The sequence below is a fragment of the Bombyx mandarina genome, chromosome 03 (assembly GCF_030267445.1).
Source record: "Bombyx mandarina strain Sakado chromosome 03, ASM3026744v2".
NCBI classification, from domain to species: Eukaryota; Metazoa; Arthropoda; class Insecta; order Lepidoptera; family Bombycidae; genus Bombyx; species Bombyx mandarina.
In genome coordinates, this window is record NC_143210.1 from 10,447,868 (window position 1) to 10,467,195 (window position 19,328).

The following is a 19,328-nucleotide window of genomic DNA, read 5'->3' on the forward strand; positions in this document are numbered from 1 at the left end:
ACTTGTCTGTAATGTAACAATAGAAGAATAATGTTTATTTTATTTTCTGTGATTCACACAAATTTCAAGAGCATTGTGTTCAGACGTAAAAAGTTAAAAACCTTATCTGAGTCTAACCAGACTTATTATATTTTGTTGCTGTAAAAAAAAAACGAATAAATTTGAATAAATAATCGTGTTTTTATTTAACATTATTAAAAGGCACGCCACTAATTTGTTTGGTAACACAACACTTATGTACTAGGGTCCGTTTTTGGCGAATGGCGGACTCTGGTTTGTTTCTAAATACATTTTCCCCGCCATTCTGTAATGAAAACGTTTGTTAATTGTCATTTACTTGCGATCGGATTTTTCGAGTTCGTTCTGTATAATTTTATGACGAAGCTATCTCTCTTTTCGGCTTAAAAAATAGCCGATGTTCTAATGCAATAAAGACATTTTTTTTATTGCTTTCACGGGTGAACGAGCTTACAGCTCACCTGGTATTAAGTGGTTACTGGAGCCCATAGTCATCTACGACAGTAAATTCACCACCCACCTTGAGATATAAGTTCTAAGGTCTCAAGTATAGTTTATTTGGGGATATGAGTGAACAAGCTCTCCGGGCACCAGGTCCTATGGTTATCGGAGCGCATAGACCACACAACGTGAACGCTGACATTGAGGTATGAGGTCGAAGTCTCATTTACAGTGGAACTCAAGATTTCGAGCTCACGTCTCAACGTCGCTGTCTCTAAATACAAGAGCAATTGCATATCTATCTGCGGCCCTCATCCAAGCAAGCACGCTATGACGCGCTATTTCAGAATTTCTAAAAACCCATTCTATGTCACGCTAAATGTCAATGGCGCGGCCATTGTGACTTCGAAACTTGGAATGTATAATGCCGTGTCGTACACAATATCGACGCGATATTTCACTCTCAAACCTTTCGGGACCTCTTTGCTTACTGGCTTAGTACACCGTAGATAATCTCGACAAGGTTGCCTAGTGATCGCCGTCACTGTTTTTTTATTTATTTTTTATTGGTTGGATGAGTGGACGATCTCACAGCCCACCTGGTTTTAAGTGGTCACTGGAGCCCATAGACATCTAAAACCTAAATTGCACCACCCACCTTCAGATATAAGTTCTAAGGTCTCAGTATAGTTACAACGGCTACACCACCCTTCAAACCGAAACGCATTGCGGCTTCGCGGTTGAAATAAGCGGGGTGGTGGTACCTACCCGTGCGGACTCACAAGAGGTCCTACCATCAGTAACAGTATCTATCTGCGGTCCTCATCCAAGCAAGCACGCTATGACGCGCTATTTCAGAATTTCGAAAAACCCATTCTACGTCCCGCTAAATGTCAATGGCGCGGCCATTGTGACTTGGAATCTTGGAATTTTACAATACCGACGCGATATTTCACTCTCAAACCTTTCGGGACCTCTTTGCTTACTGGCTTAGTACACCGTAGCTAATCTCGACAAGGTTGCCTAGTGATCGCCATCACCGTATTCAAATAAGGCCTCAAAGAAAACACTATTGCTGTTCACGGACGAATAAGTTCAGTGCGACTTCAGATTCTCCACGAGCTCGTAATACAAATGGAAATTGAACAAATACTGGGAGAAAAATCTGATAAGCTTATTCGAGAATACCACTCTTGGTTATGGCTAGGTCATACACTAATTTACAAATAGATATACTAATTTTTAAATATGAATCCCACAAAAATAGAAAATAACGATTTTTAGATGAAATTGACTCCGCTTGGTAAGTGAGCTCGGAAGGCGCGGTACTCAAAGTAAGCACCTGACCAACATTTCAACCAAAACATTGTAATAATTAAGGACAGTTTTACTGGTGGTAGGACCTCTTGTGAGTCCGCGCGGGTAGGTACCACCACTCTGCCTATGTCTGCTGTGAAGCAGTAATGCGTTTCGGTCTGAAGGGTGGGGCAGTCTTTGTAACTATATTTGAGACCTTGGAACTATATCTCAAGGTGGGTGGCGCATTTACCTTGTAGATGTCCATGGGCTCCAGTAACCACTTAACACCAGGTGGGCTGTGAGCTCGTCCACCCATTTAATAAATAAATAAAAAAGTCACTCACTGTAATCCGGCCCTTATTCCTAAATACCCGTGTACTTGGAATTGACAGTCACTGGTGGCCGACTTCCAATCTCGGCACAGAGTCGCCGGGAAGCCTAAAGGGTTGCCCACTGACTCTGCGTATAGCCTCCACGATCGGACGTGACTGCAACCATCTGAGGGTATTACAATAATTTCATTTGACTTACCTGAACATGGCATTGAACACAGTAATTTATTAAAACCATCCTGTTTGCTTAGCGCGAGTTTTTTAACTTTTCGATCGCGTTGAAGTTAACTCAAATTTGTATGGAGTTCGAACAGCGCTCCTGTTTGCCATTAGGAAGGTAGGGAAATCTCACTAAGCACCTGGTAATTTGTGAGAGGATAGTATCAACATCTTAAAAACACTTTGATGGGTAGACGAGCTCACAACCCACCTGGTGTTAAGTGGTTACTGGAGCCCATAGACATCTACAATGTAAATGCGCCACCCACCTTGAGATTTAACTCACAAGAGGTCCTACCACCTGTAAAAAATCATATATCATAGTATTTCATAACCTACTAACATTCTGGTTCGGTGCGTCCGATTTGTTCGTAGGTCGACCCCAGGTACATTATCGCTAATAAGCTATTGACATTTACTGAAAGATCAATCTTTGGCGCGGGGCCAAACAGAGACACCCTCCTAGGCTTATACATACATGTGTATGAGAAAATGTCATGTGCAAATATAATATTATATGTTCACAAAACGAGGTCAGAGTAATTTCCATTTGCGACTTAAGCGTTTATTTTGACTAGTGGTCCCGCAGTAGTCGAAATTAGACCATAATTAATTGGAATTGTAAGTTTGTACACTATTACGATTGTATTTTATGCTTCTATAATAACAAATTTCGCCAAGACTACACTATAAAAAATATTAACAAAGACAAACAATATTTAATCTATTCTCAATTTCACAACAGACGTCAAGAACAAAAGTTTGACAATAAATAGTATGCATGCGTGTGTGCGTCAAATACATGGTATGTAGTGTGTGTAATGTTTTCTTTATTGATTTAATGTATCTTTAATGCATTATTTTAAAAAAATATTAGCATTGTGCATTTCTTCTCTATATTCTCTATAAGTGTGGAAAATTTCATACTCCTCCGTCCGCGAAATTTTCGTAAAAAGGGATACAAAGTTTTTGCTTCACGTATTAATATATAGATTACGAGTGTATGTAAATCAAATTACCGTAATTAATATGTCTTTTTTTTCGTAAACGAGTGAACCAGCTCAAGGCCCTTCTGTTGTTAAGTGGTTACCGGAGCCCGTAGACATCATATCGTGAACGACACCATCTTAAGACATAAGCTCGAAAGCTCAATTGTATTACAACGATGGACCACGCCTTCAATCCGGAACGCATAACTCTTTAGCGACATAAATATATGGGACTTTCAAATAGCTTTCAACGATAATATATTTTAAAGCTTACTAATAATCATGCCTAAATATTAATAAAATATGTACATATATACATACATATGTGTTATGTATCTCATAAAATTCATACAACTGAAACATTATTCCTTACGTAAATATGATTATTTCGACTGTCAAAATTATGTATGTTTCATGAAGCTTAGAAAAGTCTACTAAATTAGTACTAAATTGGTCCATATCCATCAGTCTTCGTGAATACGTAAACAATACAATTATCGAAATCTGTACCATGATAACTGGTTATATTGTTTTCGATACATTACGTATATGGGCATTAATAGGGTATTGTTTTTCGTCGGTAAAAACAATACACTAACAATCTTATAAAAAAAGTAAAGACAATTAATTCATTTTAAGCTCATCGAATCATTGTTACCGAAACTTTGTAATATGTGCTCATGCATTAACAAGTTAATAATGTTTACGACAATTTAAGTTAAGAACACGTTACAAGTAAAATAAATCTCCAAACTCCAAATCCTTTATTATTATCTAATAGAAAGGAAATACTGTGTTCTAAAAGCAAAATCAGTTTGGGGTGAAATCGATCGCGCCTAAACTGTGTGGGTTGATATGCAGAAAATTCACTTAACCTCATCATCAATCTCATAGTAATTCGGAGCTAAGCTAATTTCCCGTCTGGTTCGCCTCCTAGAGATCGGTTAACACGTTAGAAGCAGATGCGAGTAACTAATGTTTTTCGTTTTAATGTAATGTATGTGTGTATGTATATATTATTTTCAAGGTTTCTCTCTAATCAGTAAATTGTAAGGTGCATCTTTTATCATATAATATATATTCATTAAATAATAAATGTTGTTTAAAAAACAAACATGTGTATTTGTGAAACCTTAAAATTTTGGCTTCAAGATTCAAGGAGACAGACGCATGTAAACTTTCTGGAAGAGGATAATTGTAGGATTTAGTAATGATCATAATTGATAATTATTTTTCATTTTATTCGTATATATTACATAGATTTATTTGGAATGTATTAAGTACGAATATTAGGTACGAAGCAGAGCGCAAAGAGAACCACGAATATAACAAGCAGTGTATAATGCTTCCTATCTCATTTTTTTTCCACATTAAATCTTATGAATTTACGAGTCTGTCTCTTTTTATTGTCGATTTTTCGTTTTATCGACTTTCAAATCACAACGACGCTAAAAAGTTTTTTCACTTAAAAAAAAATTAAATAAGACATGTGATTACAATAAAATTCTTTTTTTTTTAAATCCTCTTATTTTCGATAAGGATATTAGAACGAAGTTATAAAGTATATAGCAAATTTTCAAGGTAATCGGATGTCTTGAAATAAATGACAATAAAGTTCAAAGAGACTGTTTTAAACAAACATATAAAAATATATACCTAATACATACCAAGCTAATATAAAGAAAGCAAAGAGCAAGCATATTAAAATCTTTGTCAACAAAGTGTTTTGATCACGTAAAATTGACTAAATTGAAATCAATCGCTTCATTTCGAAATTTGTTTTTGTCGTTGATCTGTTCAGTGGTGAATCACTTGAACAAAATCTTTTATTTTTACTGACGATAAAATATTTTTATCGACCCTTTATTTAGAAGTTACCAAAACGTTAATACGCATTGTTTATGTCTATAGAGGTTGATACTGTGACAGACGTTCTTTTTCTTTGCCGGAACTTTTTCTTGTTTAGCATAATAATAGCATTTGTTTTTTATTACATACATGATTGAACGAGGCTATGACCCACCTCCAGTCCACTTTGAAGCATATAAGCTCGAAGTCTCAATTGGATAGTACAACGGCTATTCTACTCTTCAAATCGGAAAGCGCGACTGCTTATGACAGAAATAGTCAGGATTATGCCTACACGTGCGTGCTTACAATAAAATTGTCAAAGAACCTTGGTACAAAGTTGAATGGCACTATTCGTTTATTTGAAATTATCGTGTTACTAATAACCGAACATTGCGAGTCTTACAGCGTCATCCGTCAGTTGTAGTATACTAAGGCTTGCGATACGCCTTCTTACCATAACTAATAAATGTTGTCAAAGAACCTCCTTAATGGAACTATTCGTATATGTTAAATGTATCTTGTGACTAATGTTTCCTCAGAATAGAGCCCCGTGAGGACACCTCCTCGCTCTGTTACGCTAGCACAACTTCCTACTAGCTTAGGTAGGGAAAAAACTGACTAATAACTGAATACTGCTGGTCATTCATTATCATCCGTCAGTAGTAATAGTATCCTTACTTCACGTCCTTACGGATCCATCAGATCCAATAACCGTTGAATTAGACGCCTTCAGCTCTAACACCAGGAGTAGGAAGATAAAGATGTCCAGTGCATTCGTGTTGAGCGATGCACCAGTACTCGAATCCCAGGCGGGTACCAATTTTTCTAATGAAATACGTACTCAACAAACATTCACGATTGACTTCAACGGTGAAGGAATAACATCGTGTAATAAAAATGAAACCCGCAAAATTATAATTTGCGTAATTACTGGTGGTAGGACCTCTTGTGAGTCCGCGCGGGTAGGTACTACCCACCTTGCCTATTTCTGGTAGAACTGATATCTCAAGGTGGGTGGCGCATTTACGTCGTAGGCTCCAATAACCACTTAACACCAGATGGGCTGTAAGCTCATCCACCAATCAAAGCAATAAAAAAAACCGCAACCTAATATAACACACAGCCCGCTAAGTTTCGCGCCGGATTTTCTCAGCGGATCGCGGTGGTAGATTCATTTGCGAAACAGTTACTCTTGAGTTGTTATGTCTCCTTTGGAGGCGCCCGGGTAGCTGTTAGCAAATACCCCCCTCCTGGCTGAGCCCTTACCCACTTATCCTGGTGAAACCTGGAAAGGCCTCCAGGCCACCAGTAATCCCTCCAACTTAAAAAAAACATATCCTCACTACTTAACACTCTGAGGGAAATACTTTATATGCTGGTAGGATATTGCAAGTGTTTTGCACTGTCTTTTATGCCGCGATATTTTCATTCTTTCTTTACTGGTGGTAGGACCTCTTGTGAGTCCGCACGGGTAGGTACCACCACCCTGCCTATTTCTGCCGTGAAGCAGTAATGCGTTTCGGTTTGAAGGGCGGGGCAGCCGTTGTAACTATAATTGAGACCTTAGAACTTATATCTCAAGATGGGTGGCGCATTTACGTTGTAGATGTCTATGGGCTCCAGTAACCACTTAACACCAGGTGGGCTGTGAGCTCGTCCACTCATCTAAGCAATAAAAAAAAAATAAAAAAAAATCTTATTGCTGAGTATGAAAGCCCTAATTAAGTCTTCAATAGTAAGCCCAGTTGACTAAAATCGGTCTTGGATAAAATGTATCATCAGGTGTAAGTAAGTGTAAGACATAGCCAAGCCCTTGCTTATATAAAACATTTTTTTATTGCTGTATAGGCAGACGAGCATACGGCCCACCTGATGGTGAGTGTTTACCGTCGCTCATGGACGTCAGCAATGCCAGGGGCAGAGCCAAGCCGCTGCCTACCGTTTAATACTCTCCACAAGCCTCGTTTGAAGAAGGACATGTTATAGCGCTCGTGAAACACCGTGGAGGTGAGCTCATTCCATAGCTGGATGGTACGTGGCAAAAAGATCTCTGGACACGCACTGTGGATGGACGTAGTGGCTCCAGTTAGTTTGGATGAACTCTACTCCGGTGGCGGGCGCTGCGATGATAAAAGCGAGACGTTGGTTTCATCTCGAACAATTTCTCCAAAACATTTCAAAGGATGACCTATATGAGTCTACGTACAACACTTATTACGTATAGTAAGAATGTTACAACCCTATCGTTTCGGCGGGAGACGATCGATGCTCTGACGTCACTAGGGATGCTGCGGGACGAGGTGGGGCGCACGTAGTACGACAACCACGTTTATTCGTTTAATATTTGTATTTTATTACTGTGGATACATTTACGAGCTCCCAGTCTATGTGCCATTAAAATATTTTAGGAATCAAGACATCACAATGTGAATGTCTAAGCCCGAATCGAGATATGAAGTCGAAATCTCGAAACCGACCCAAAGTATAATTACAATTAATAAATTAATTAATTAAGAAACCTAATTTGATTAATGACGATTTATATCTAATGGCACTGAAAAAATATCCAATTATATCTAAATCTGAATAAAAATGGCACAAAACGTTTCCATAAATTTGTTTTTGTCGTCTATAAATTTTTTTGTTTCTTTTGGAGCTCGTATCACGTTCCTAACGATTGCAATAAAGCCTGTTTTGTTGTTAAAATGACAATGAGAATGAGAGAAAAAAAAACATTAAACGCGGTCTAATGACTTTTGATTATTGTAACTTCGCAATATAGCAGAGCATTTCAAAGATGGGTAGATATCGCAATGAAAAACCATGCAATAGGAAGATTCCTTTAGCAATAACAATACACAGTAGTCTGAAAGAAATGGCTGTGATATAAAGTCAATAAGACCGTCCATTGTACTAAAAAGTATCTAAATATTTGTTTTCAATACATGTATTTTGTGATAATAATGTATACAAAGAAGTGGTGTCGATAAATGATAAAAGGAGTGAATTACTCTTGTGTGTACATGCCGATATCGGAATTAAGGCAAACAAGATAAAGTTAATTCGTGGTGCTTTCCGCAAAGAAAATTATTGAGTCTATTTTATGGAGTGTGTGTTGATTATGAGAAATATACTTACAAATAAATCTAAATTCTCTATTTATAATAAGCTGGTCTACCCAACAGCCCGGCTGGATCCACTTGCCAGGATTAGGGTAGAAATCCACATCCCCTATTGCTTGAGGGAAGCCAAATATGCCAGGATTCGTGTGGATCACGTCCACGAAAATGGCGTCACCCTTGGCAAGATGCCCGTCACTATTGGACAGACTGTAACCAGGATAAGCCGGGTCTAAACCTGAAATTGCAATAGTGGAGATATTATTTTCGTTTCCAATTATTTTTATTTTCTTAATTTTTGTACTAGACATAAATTAAACTTCCGAAACGAAAAAATATACTACAACACATTTTATTGAGGAAACTATATCACTAAGATCTTAATGGAACAATGCGAACTCATCAGCATTTAATATAAATCCTCAACATATTATGGATTAAAATCTATTAGCATTCAAATCTGTTCATCTTATTTCCATTGTTGTCATTTAAAATTCTCAACATTAACTCTTCTTGGTATCAATTAATCTATGGAATTATTTTATACGCTGACAGACAAACAAGCTACTTTATTCGTAAAATATTTTTATACAATAAAACAACAAACAAATATTTATATTAGTGATGCTGGGAAATACGAAAATGGTTGATTTTTTGGATAAGTTAAAGGTCACCCGATTAATCCATTCTGACCACTAAAATTAAATATATATTAATACTAAAATTATGTGGAAACCATTTTTATCGAAAAATTACAAGTGAATTATTACCGTTACCTTTACCCAGAATGATTTTTAAATATTTAAATCGCAACATTCTTTGCAAATAGTATTGTTACGCTACAGAGTAACTCGAAAATAAATATATCAACAGCAAAGGATGGATAGCGTTATCCTACGTTCTAGTTTCAATGATGGGTCCTCATGATATTAAATCCGGACTTCAATCTCATATCTTATAAGGTGGGTGGCAAAATACATATTGCGATGCCTGTACCAAATAAAGGCAGACTAAGCCAAATAATGCTACAATACGCTGTACATGTCTCCTGAAGACTTATCCTGTTTTTGGATTCAGGCTATTCGTCGTGAGATTTATTATTAACTTTCAAATGTAACAGAAAAATATTTATTTTCATACGCCATATTAATGTGATATTTAATTTTGTGGCTGCGTATTTTCGATCGCGATAAATGTATTCGCGCGTCGGTATCCGATAGAATTGAAACAAAGTACAGTCGTATTGGCATGTTTTGACCCGGAAAGATGTATGTTAGTACTAGTTTTTTTTTTATTGCTTAGATGGGTGGACGAGCTCACAGTCCACCTGGAGTTAAGTGGTTACTGGAGCCCATAGACATCTACAACGTAAATGCCGCCACCCACCTTGAGATATGAGTTCTAAGGTCTCAGTATAGTTACAACGGCTGCCCCACCCTTCACTGAAAGGCATTAGGTATTGCTTCACGGCAGAAATAGGCAGGATGGTGGTACCTACCCGTGTAGACTCACAAGAGGTCCTACCACCAAAAAGTATGGTAGACTAGTACTTTTTTTATTGCCCTTGTAGGCAAACGATGGTACAGCCCACCTGATGGTGAGTGGTTACCGTCGCCCATGGACGTCAGTAATTCCAAGCCGCTGCCTCCTGATAAGTAGATACTCCACAAGTCTCGTTTGAAGAAGGTTTGAAGAAGGTTTCAAAAAATGAACGTTTTTTTGAAACCTTACCATATAACATTCCGCGATAATCACAGCGAAACGTGTCCAGTTTCACTAGCTTTTTAAATTTTATTCTTGATTCATATTTTGTTTTCGACACTTCTATAGAATGAGGTATTCAATCTAATAATCTAATCTCACCTGTTATTCTACCCAAAGCAACACCTTTTCTTCTAAGCTCTTTTCCGGCAAACCCTGCGGCCTCCGCCCCTAATGAGAACCCTATGACGTGCAACGATGACGCTCTCACCCCCGCCCGGTCCAGATATTCAACGAAATTAGCTAAACGCTTTCCCATGTAACGCGTGTTTCGAACTGCTGTCACATACCTAGAATAAAATATTTAGAAATTCAAGAAGACTCTATAGACTTCATGCCCACAAAAAAAAACAAATTAGTTCGTCTATGCCAAAAAATATATAAAATGATTGTCAAAGTAGCGTAAGGCTTTTAATTTCCCAAATATCTCATCGGAAATACTTTAAAAATATTTCAGACATATTTTCGAATTGTTAACTTACGTAATTTTCCAATACTACATTTATTAAGAGAAACAAATCTTTGTTGAATTAACTTTATATAACTAAGTAAGCAGTTTAAGCTTAAGAGCTCGTAGCTTTTAAGAGGTAAAATATCAATTTCTTTAAAGTTCTAAATATTCCGCATATTTAGATAGAAATGGATCTTACATTAAGCTATATACTTTAAACTTTTAGTTTCCAATTTTGAGGGAAATAATTCCTGAGTTACATAATCGATATTTTTTCTACATAAACTAAAATATATAATTTTTTTATTCAATTATTATCTATAGAGTACTTAATAAATGATTTTCTAAATTAAACTTTTTATTTATTTATTACCCTTGTAGGCAGACGTGCATACGGCCCACCTGATGGTGAGTGGTTACCGTTGACCATGGACTTCAGCAATGCCAGCGGCAGAGCCAAGCCGCTGCCTACCGCATGAGTAGCATTTTAAAGTCGCCAATATAAATAAATCCCACTCGATATAATATTACACTTGGGAAACTCCGTTACCGCAATAAATAGCATGACATAAGCTTGCTCCCGTAGGGAAAACGTACCCTAGTATTTCTTCATGGCCGTGAATGTACGAGCTAAATTTTAGCGCTAGTCCCTGAGAAATTTTTCATGGAAGATTGGTGGCAAAGCTCTTGAGCCAATGCGCATTTAGCTGTTATCGTATTCATTAACAACGTCATTCTACAAATCAAATCGCTGTTTTGCATAAAATTGAAACGATTTACGAGGACTTCCTTGTTTTTTTTAATCTTATTAAAATTTTATTGCACATTATATATTATTTACTACATACATTAGATGACATTAGCGGTTTTAGATCAGTAATGCTTATGGTTGAAATTTATGAGACACTTAAAATATGGGAAAATACGCGCATTCGATCGACAAGCGGCGGTTCTACTAAATCGTGATTCACTCGGTGGCGCAGTGCTTAGCACTTGTGACTGCTGAGCCAAGGGTCGTAGATTCGATTCCCACATTGGGGAAACATAGCGACAAATAGGTTGATTGCTTTTCATCTGAATATTCAATATCTATTTATGCAGGTGTGTGAATAAAGTAAATAAGTAAGTATTTAGCTCACACAGGACGTGAAATCGTAGTTTGGGATCGGTTCATCGTTTGAGAAGTTAAAAAAATGTATAATGGTCACTATTGTCACAATGAATGCCAGCCATCTAATCGCCATAATAATCTTAGACACTTTTCCTTAATCTTAATAAAACAATCTACTTAACTTAAAGTAATTAAAAAAACGTTTTATAGACTTAGTAAACTAGAAACAAAAGTATTGTGTGCTAAATTTCCAAAATTTATTTTTTATTTTAAGCCATATTTAAATCTAATCTTCCTGACTAGGTACCTAATGTAATTTACAGACCTTCCTTATTTATGCAGAACTAATTTCCGCAGTCGGTTTCACACTAAAACAAGTTTAGTATCTGAATGTATTAAGTATAATGATTGAATGAATTTAAGAATAATGAAATAATATGTGAACTCACCAAGGGAAAACAATGAGACGAGACCAATCTACAGCTATGAAGTTGTAGTCGCCGGAATTTAGATACGCTGAAAATAAAAAAAATCAATGAAAAATCAATACCAAATCCAAACTTATAAATGCCTAAATTCATAGTTTTCATGTTTATTCAAGAACTAGCTGAGTCCTGCGATGTTACTCGTGGTTATGATTAAACTATTCTTCGGATCACCAGAATTAGTCTAACTGTTTAGTTAAAATATTATTCGTTATAAAAGTACTGCCATTTTGCGCTGTTTGTATTATTTCGCTCTTTATATTAACCACGACCATATTGATGCATTACGCAAGTATGCTTTGTATCTTCTCTATCTCTTGCGTCTGTGTTAATCTGAGTTGTTTGATTTTATTCTACATAAATCTTATAAGTTTGTAGTAAAGCAATATTTCATTCCGGTATGAAGAATAGGATAGCCGTTGTTATAATACAATTGAGATTTCGATCACTGGTCACAAAATTGAAGGCGATATTAGCATTGTTTTGTCTGTTTGGGTTTATATAACAGTTTAACACCAGATGAGCCTTGAGTTCTTTTTCTAGAATAGGTGTAAGGGATTTCTTCCATAAAGCCATAGGCTTACAAATCTTTTCGTTCAATTCTCTTTGTTTTGAGTACATAAGTTAACAATCGTCGTGAAAGTCAAAATGAGTAAAAACACGAAAGACTAATTTTGTACCATACTAATATCATTGTTATTAACCATTTACGGTTTAACAAACAACTTATTTATTTATTTATTTATTTATTTATAACTTCTTATACTATAAAGTATAAAGGCGGACTTAATGCCATAGGCATTCTCTAACAGTCTACCTTAGGGGAGTGCAGAGATGAAGCTTGGAAGGTGTAGTGTCAAGGTGATATTACTGAAACATAATAATATGTGTATATATAACATACATAATATTTATAGATAGAAATACTCGTACTTAAATAAATACATATACATAAATATATAGATATACATAAATATATACATATACGTATCTAAATAAACGAAATCCAGAGCGTAATGGTAATTAATTTCTTAGATTTTGCTAAACGTATACAGTATAGGCGACGTAAAATTGAACTGAACGGATAATTATTTTTTAAATCTATGATACTAAACAAGCAAGCGCATCTGTAGAAACTACACCTACCATTTCTAAGAGTAGTAGTACTGACTCCTCTCGTAGATTCCGAAAACCCCATCAGGTACAGCACGGTGGGGTTTGAGACGTTAAACGAAGTCACACCTAAACCATTCTGAAGGCCAACTGGTATTACCTGGTATCGTGTCGGATTCAATCTGAAAAAGGTGGGTTAGGCTTAGCGCATACGTACGGAAGTTAACGGTTTAAATTGAAGCAAATTTTATTGACGTTTCGGTAGTTATTTTTATGAATATGGTCGCCTTTTGGAGAGGCGATTTTACCTATGGTGCAGGGCTTGTGTCGCACACGGGACAACGGTATTTGGTAGCGCTAACCTCGACGCTTGCAATGAAACTGTTACATTTGTACTTATTTCATTTTGACCGTGCTCTTACTGGAGGACGCTAGGGTAATTACACATTTGGCCTTTTGCATATTACATGCTTTTATATTTCATGCTTACATCCATATTCAAGTCTCATCAAGAAAGCGAAAATCTTGTCTGATGTATACAGCCAGCCTTAACGATTTGTCGAAAATGTACAAAAAAAGCTTAAGGAACATGTTCTTAAACGACTTAGTACTAAAAATTAAATTTAGTACTGCTAACCTGGTGAACAATTGGTACTGAATGTCAGTGGAATCATCACGTGGACAGCAATGATCACACTCACCCACCGGGGCTGACATGTACCATATTTCTGCTATTCCTGCAATAATAAGCAATTGACATGCGTTAGAAATACTTTAAAATGTACGAGATAAAATTTAACCTTCATCGGAAAGCCGCCTTAATATATGCTAAGTAATCTTCAATATATTATTGTAACATTACATAAAATTACATATATCGAATATATTACTTTATTCGCGTAATTTCAATACAAAGATGGTAATGTAAGCAATCACATCACGTTGATGCAAACTTGAGTTAGCAATGAATATGCATTATAACTGCGTCATGTATAATTGTAATAGCCATTCTTATTCCGCAATTTCAATTTATATTACCGTACATCAATCATGTTATTAGTGTTTGTTAGATTCTACCTGAGTACTACTTGAGAAGTTTTATTTATAAAATGAATATTGACATGAATAGCAGACAAATACTTAAGCTGCTTAAGAACTTGTGTTATGAAGAAAAAATTTACATTTAATTGCTTTTAATTTATAATTAAACGAAGCTGAAACTGCGTAATTATAATTTAATGATCTTACGAATTTATAAATACAAAATTTTATTAGTGACCATAAATTTTATACAAAGTAATAGATTACCATCACCTTAAGTATATATCTGCACCTTATAATTTTATGCTTAAAAGGATAACGTCATAATACACATTATAATTTTACAAAATCATTGACCTTCTCCACCAGACTTACTTAGTTATTACAATAATTACGTCAAATATATCCTTCACCCTTCACTGCACTGTTGTAAATTGATAAACATAATGTTATCATGTGGAATTAACACTACCTTCTGTTTGCATTTTGTAAGTACATTTAATAAAATGACAATATTTAAGTCGTCTATAATAATTAAGATCTTTATCCGTGTATCGTGGGCTCATCTGCTGAACTACACAAAAAAATCACTTACACAACTATCTAACATACAGTCATGGAAAAGTTGTGTGATTTTTTCGATAGACTGCAATGCCTCATTAGTACTAGAACTAGGCGTAGAAAAGTTTTCTCAACGATTACGATACGATTTGGTAATCAGGACCCTGCCTATCTCGTCCAAACAGTATCGCCAGCCATGACTCTGCCAGCAACTCAGCCAGCAACGGCCGTCTGGTGTAGTGGTAAGTGACATGGTCACTACACAAGGGGTCGCGGGTTCGAATCCCGCCAAGGGATGATATTTGTATGATAAATATAAATGTTTTTTCCAGGGTTATGGATGTATATTAAATATGTGTATGCGTATAATAAAAAATCTTACATTTATTTTCCGTTATCTGGTACCTGTAACACAAGTTCTTTACGAACTTACCACGGGACCAGTTAACGTGGCGTGATTGTTAGTAAATCTTTATTTATTATTTATTTATATTTATATTATCGAAAATATAATTTATATTAATATAAATTATCGACTCTTCAATGGAGAAAGTCGTCGGTTCGATAACAAGTCGGTACCGATTTGTCCAATGGACAATGTCCGTCCGTGGTCGACGGTAATGGCAGTCTGCGATCAGCTGAGCTCCGGTCCGGTGCAAGTGCTTTCCGAAGCAATCATGCTTTGTCAGACCCTACACCAATCAGAAGGTGAATCGTCTTTGTTCACAATTTACCCACTCCCGTGACTCGCGTACCGCATGCGGCTCTTTGTCTCGTCAGCTACGACTCTCCCGTGAAATGTTTAACCACGGAATATTACTTAATATCTTTCCTTGTAAGAAATGAGTAAATAGTTTTGAAACCCAAGGCTATAAAAATATATGTATAAAAAATTTCTTTGAATAAATTTCAATTGTGTATTGTCTATGTTTGGCTCTTTTGGTTATTGAGATTACCGACCACTGCGGTCTAGACGGTACGCCTCGGTACGCCGACAGGCGAGTGAGCATGTTATCGTTAGAAATAGCCGTGACGCCCTCCTTCCTACTCATACGGGCTCACCAGTATTAACGCAAAATATTAATTTTCGTTCTTATTATATCTTGATATTCTTTCACCGTAGAAGTAATTCGTGAATATGCAATAATTACGCATTAATATTAAAAAAAAAAAAAAAACGCGTTAAGGGAATTGAATGCTGACATAGTCGGATTGCTCGATACGAGTACACCGGGCGAATTAATTATCTTTTAGCCCACAATCAGAAGGTCAAGGAAAGATCTTTTATGTAATGTGCAATTTCATCAAAAATACTTATTATACGAAAAATGTTCGCCGTGACATGAACGGATTCAATTGAATGAAATAGCTCATTATAAGAACAGATAAATTCTTATTTGAATGTAAACTTTAAACAGGTCCACTGTTAGAACTGGTTTTGAATACATTTCAGTTAAAAAAAAAATAGTTCGACCGGAAAAGTAAAAATTAGATATATTCAAAGGACGTTTTAAATTACTATGAATTTAATTTTAAGATTCATAACGTAGATTTTAAAGTAATATGTATAAATAAGCATTGTTTAAAAGGCTAACTAAATCGGTACATAATTTTTTTCGCAATCGATAACTTTAATCTTGTTTCACTGTATATTGAAATTTTATTAAGATTTTCGTTCGTTGTTTGCTTAGAAAAGGAATCTTAGTTTCAAATATTATGTATAAATGAATTTAAAGAATTGCAAATCACTTTAGTAAGGTTTAATGATCCATGAGCGGTGATAAAAATTTCTTCGATCTTGTGGACAATAGATACTTATGATCCCGACGTGGCATCATACATAAAGAACATAAACTTTTTCCTAACATGATTCTAAGCGTTAAATCATGAATTTAACATTTTTGGTGATATATATTATTCATTCGAAAAATAATTTTATGCTCATCGTGTATTGTGCGAATTTGTGTTAATATTTTTATTGTTATCGGAGCAAGCGTACCACACATCTTGTAGTGCTACGGATATCAGCAATATCAGGAGCATAGCTGAGCCACGGCCGACTAGTTAAGAAGAAGAAGAAACTTATCGTACACAATCGCCCAGTTTTTCCAATGAATACTGGCAAACTCTGTTCCGGTAGCGATTAGTCTGATCGTAAAATAGAGATGCCGCATCATCTCTAATAAGCCCTTAGAAGAATTGCTCTCATCCATGGAAGCTATGACACAAATCACGATCCATTAACGGTGCTTTTAGGTACCTCAAGCACCGGTCAAATTAACTCATAGACACAGCCCACTGAGTAGCCGGGTCTTCTCAGTGGGTCGCGTTTCCGATCCGGTGGTAGATTCTGCGAAGCACTGCTCTTGCTAGGGCCAGTGTTAGCAACACTCCTGGTTTGAGCCCCGTCAGTTCACCTACACGTTAGGGTGATGCCGAAATAGGCTCTCAAGGCTATCAGCATAGGAAAAAAAATCACAAAGAGATGTGCTGACATCCGTAGACCCAGAGATTCCAAAGGAGCTGTCATAACGGGATTGGGAACAATCTAAACGACCTTCTTCTATATGAAGCGAAATGAATAGAGCCAGTGGATTAACCTGAATTTAAAAGTTTATTACCTTAAAACAGCCGGTTCAACTAATGAACACTCAAATGAATTTGGTAAGTAATTTAAAGTATCAAGCAGCAGATATGATTGACAAAGAATTTGAGTTAAACGTAAAAGCTGTTAAATCGCAATAAAATAACATGATAAGTGTTAATAAAACTAGCACAGCGATAATAGAAAATATACAATAGGCCCATTTACGTCGTGTGTTACAAACTTTAAACATTTTGGCAATCAACTACGGGGAATATTATAGTTAAAAAAAATCGGTATCTGTAATGGACCCGTTTCATGAAAGAGGTCCACTTCATAAAGGAACACTTATAATTAATTATATTATATATTTTTTTCAGCATAACACATAGTCTCCTTTTTATGATTGATCATTGTTGAAATACGGCAGCATTTACGTTGTAAATGTCTACGGGCTCGGGTAACCACATAACACCAGGTGAGCCGTGTGCTCGTCCACGCATCTAAGCAATAAAATAATAATAATATATAAACAGATAAACACACGCCCAATTACTAATCGTGACAAACTGTGACCCATCTTGAAATTTTACGAAATTTTAATTTCATGAAAACTTATATTTACAGTTTTGTCTAATGTCAGTAACTAAACAAAAGAGAAAATGTTCGTGAATATTTCTGAATTTCGATCATTGGACGGCCATGATTTGAAATAATTGCATTTATAAAACAAAAAAAAAAAAATCGAAACAAAATTACGAAAAAATTCCATCAATTTTCAGATCTGTATTGACTTCATTTATAGCGGAAGGTTTTGTGTTAACTCAATAATGACATTAATTTGTGTTGTTACTCTTACAATAGGTCATTTTTAGCACGATTCTATTCCACTATAGTGACGTTCGCTCGTGTACGCATTATTATCAAGTATCTTAATAAATTGGAACAAAAAATATGATGTAAGTGCCATAACTTGATGTTCACGAAAAAAAAAAAAAAGAAAAAAAAAATTGTTGACTGTCCATTTTTTACTTACATACACAAGGTTTTGTGTTCACGAGTGCTTTTTGTTGGCAATCAGTTAACAATCTGGTAAAAAGGATATAATAACATATATAATATATAAAGTATATTTGTATATAACTATATACATATACATGTTACGGATAGACCTAAATGCAAAGATTCGTGAATTTACTTTTTTATTCAATAACCAAAAACAATACATATTATCATTGAATAAAACTGCTACATTGCATTATCGGAATTAAATTCATTATAGACCGGTTTTTAGGAAGATTTTTTTTCTTTTTCGATTCTATTAACGCATACGTGAAGGTACAACAATCCTACCTGCTCCTGACGTTTGAAAGGTAGGACAGCCATTTTACTATAAAAATAAAATAATCAAATAATAAATACTCACCTATAAAAAATGAGGCCAGTTTACAAACAGACGGACTTACAGGCATATTCTGACAATTTTAACAAAAAAATAATAACAAAGTTAGATTGGGGATTTTTCATCTGAAAATACCGCGCATTTCACTGGCACAGACTATTCAAGCACAGACTATTCAGGTCACATACGAAATTTGAATTCGGAACGTAAGGTTATTTTTTTTTTTTTTTGCAATAGGTATTATGTGCCTCCTTGCATTTTTAAATATTTTTAAATAACAATAGACTAGTCTTCATACGGTTGCTCCACCGCGCACGATAACTTGCAAACTTATGAATGAGTTACAAGTGTGTACGATTTTTAAAGCGACATAATACATTCTGCGATCGAAGCAAAGCGATGACTAATTTTTAGTTTCTGAGTTTGAAGTCTCACAAACGCTAACACATAACTTTTCACAAAGGAAAACATAATAAATATATTTACATAATTTTTTATTATTATTAAAACTAAGCTGTTGTCGACTATAGATTTGTTTAGCAACTGATTTA

The 19,328-nt window shown here is 35.6% G+C and overlaps 2 protein-coding genes across 2 annotated transcripts in view; one reads left to right on the forward strand and one right to left on the reverse strand.

The window, feature by feature from the left end:
- LOC114242429 (uncharacterized) overlaps positions 1-19,328 on the forward strand; it is a 91,802-nt gene that overhangs the window by 57,253 nt on the left and 15,221 nt on the right. The gene's annotated exons all lie outside the window — the stretch shown is intronic.
- LOC114242430 (pancreatic lipase-related protein 2) lies at positions 161-19,176 on the reverse strand. The gene is made up of 8 exons (XM_089740102.1): positions 18,802-19,176; positions 13,827-13,926; positions 13,223-13,371; positions 12,041-12,107; positions 10,132-10,319; positions 8,288-8,506; positions 2,103-2,256; positions 161-304 (listed from the first exon to the last, which is right to left on the reverse strand). Exons 1-8 carry the CDS (start codon positions 18,845-18,847, stop codon positions 241-243), a joined length of 987 nt encoding a protein of 328 aa, XP_089596228.1. The 5' UTR covers positions 18,848-19,176; the 3' UTR covers positions 161-240.

What these genes read in the sequence shown, in the direction of transcription:
- LOC114242430 (XM_089740102.1), bottom strand. Translation starts at nt 18,847, where the DNA reads ATGCCTGTAAGTCCGTCTGTTTGTAAACTGGCCTCATTTTTTATAG. An exon ending in CAGTACCAATTGTTCACCAG is followed by an intron (nt 13,372 to 13,826) that starts GTTAGCAGTACT and finishes CACCTTTTTCAG; the next exon opens with ATTGAATCCGACACGATACC. An exon ending in TACTACTACTCTTAGAAATG is followed by an intron (nt 12,108 to 13,222) that starts GTAGGTGTAGTT and finishes TTTTATTTTCAG; the next exon opens with CGTATCTAAATTCCGGCGAC.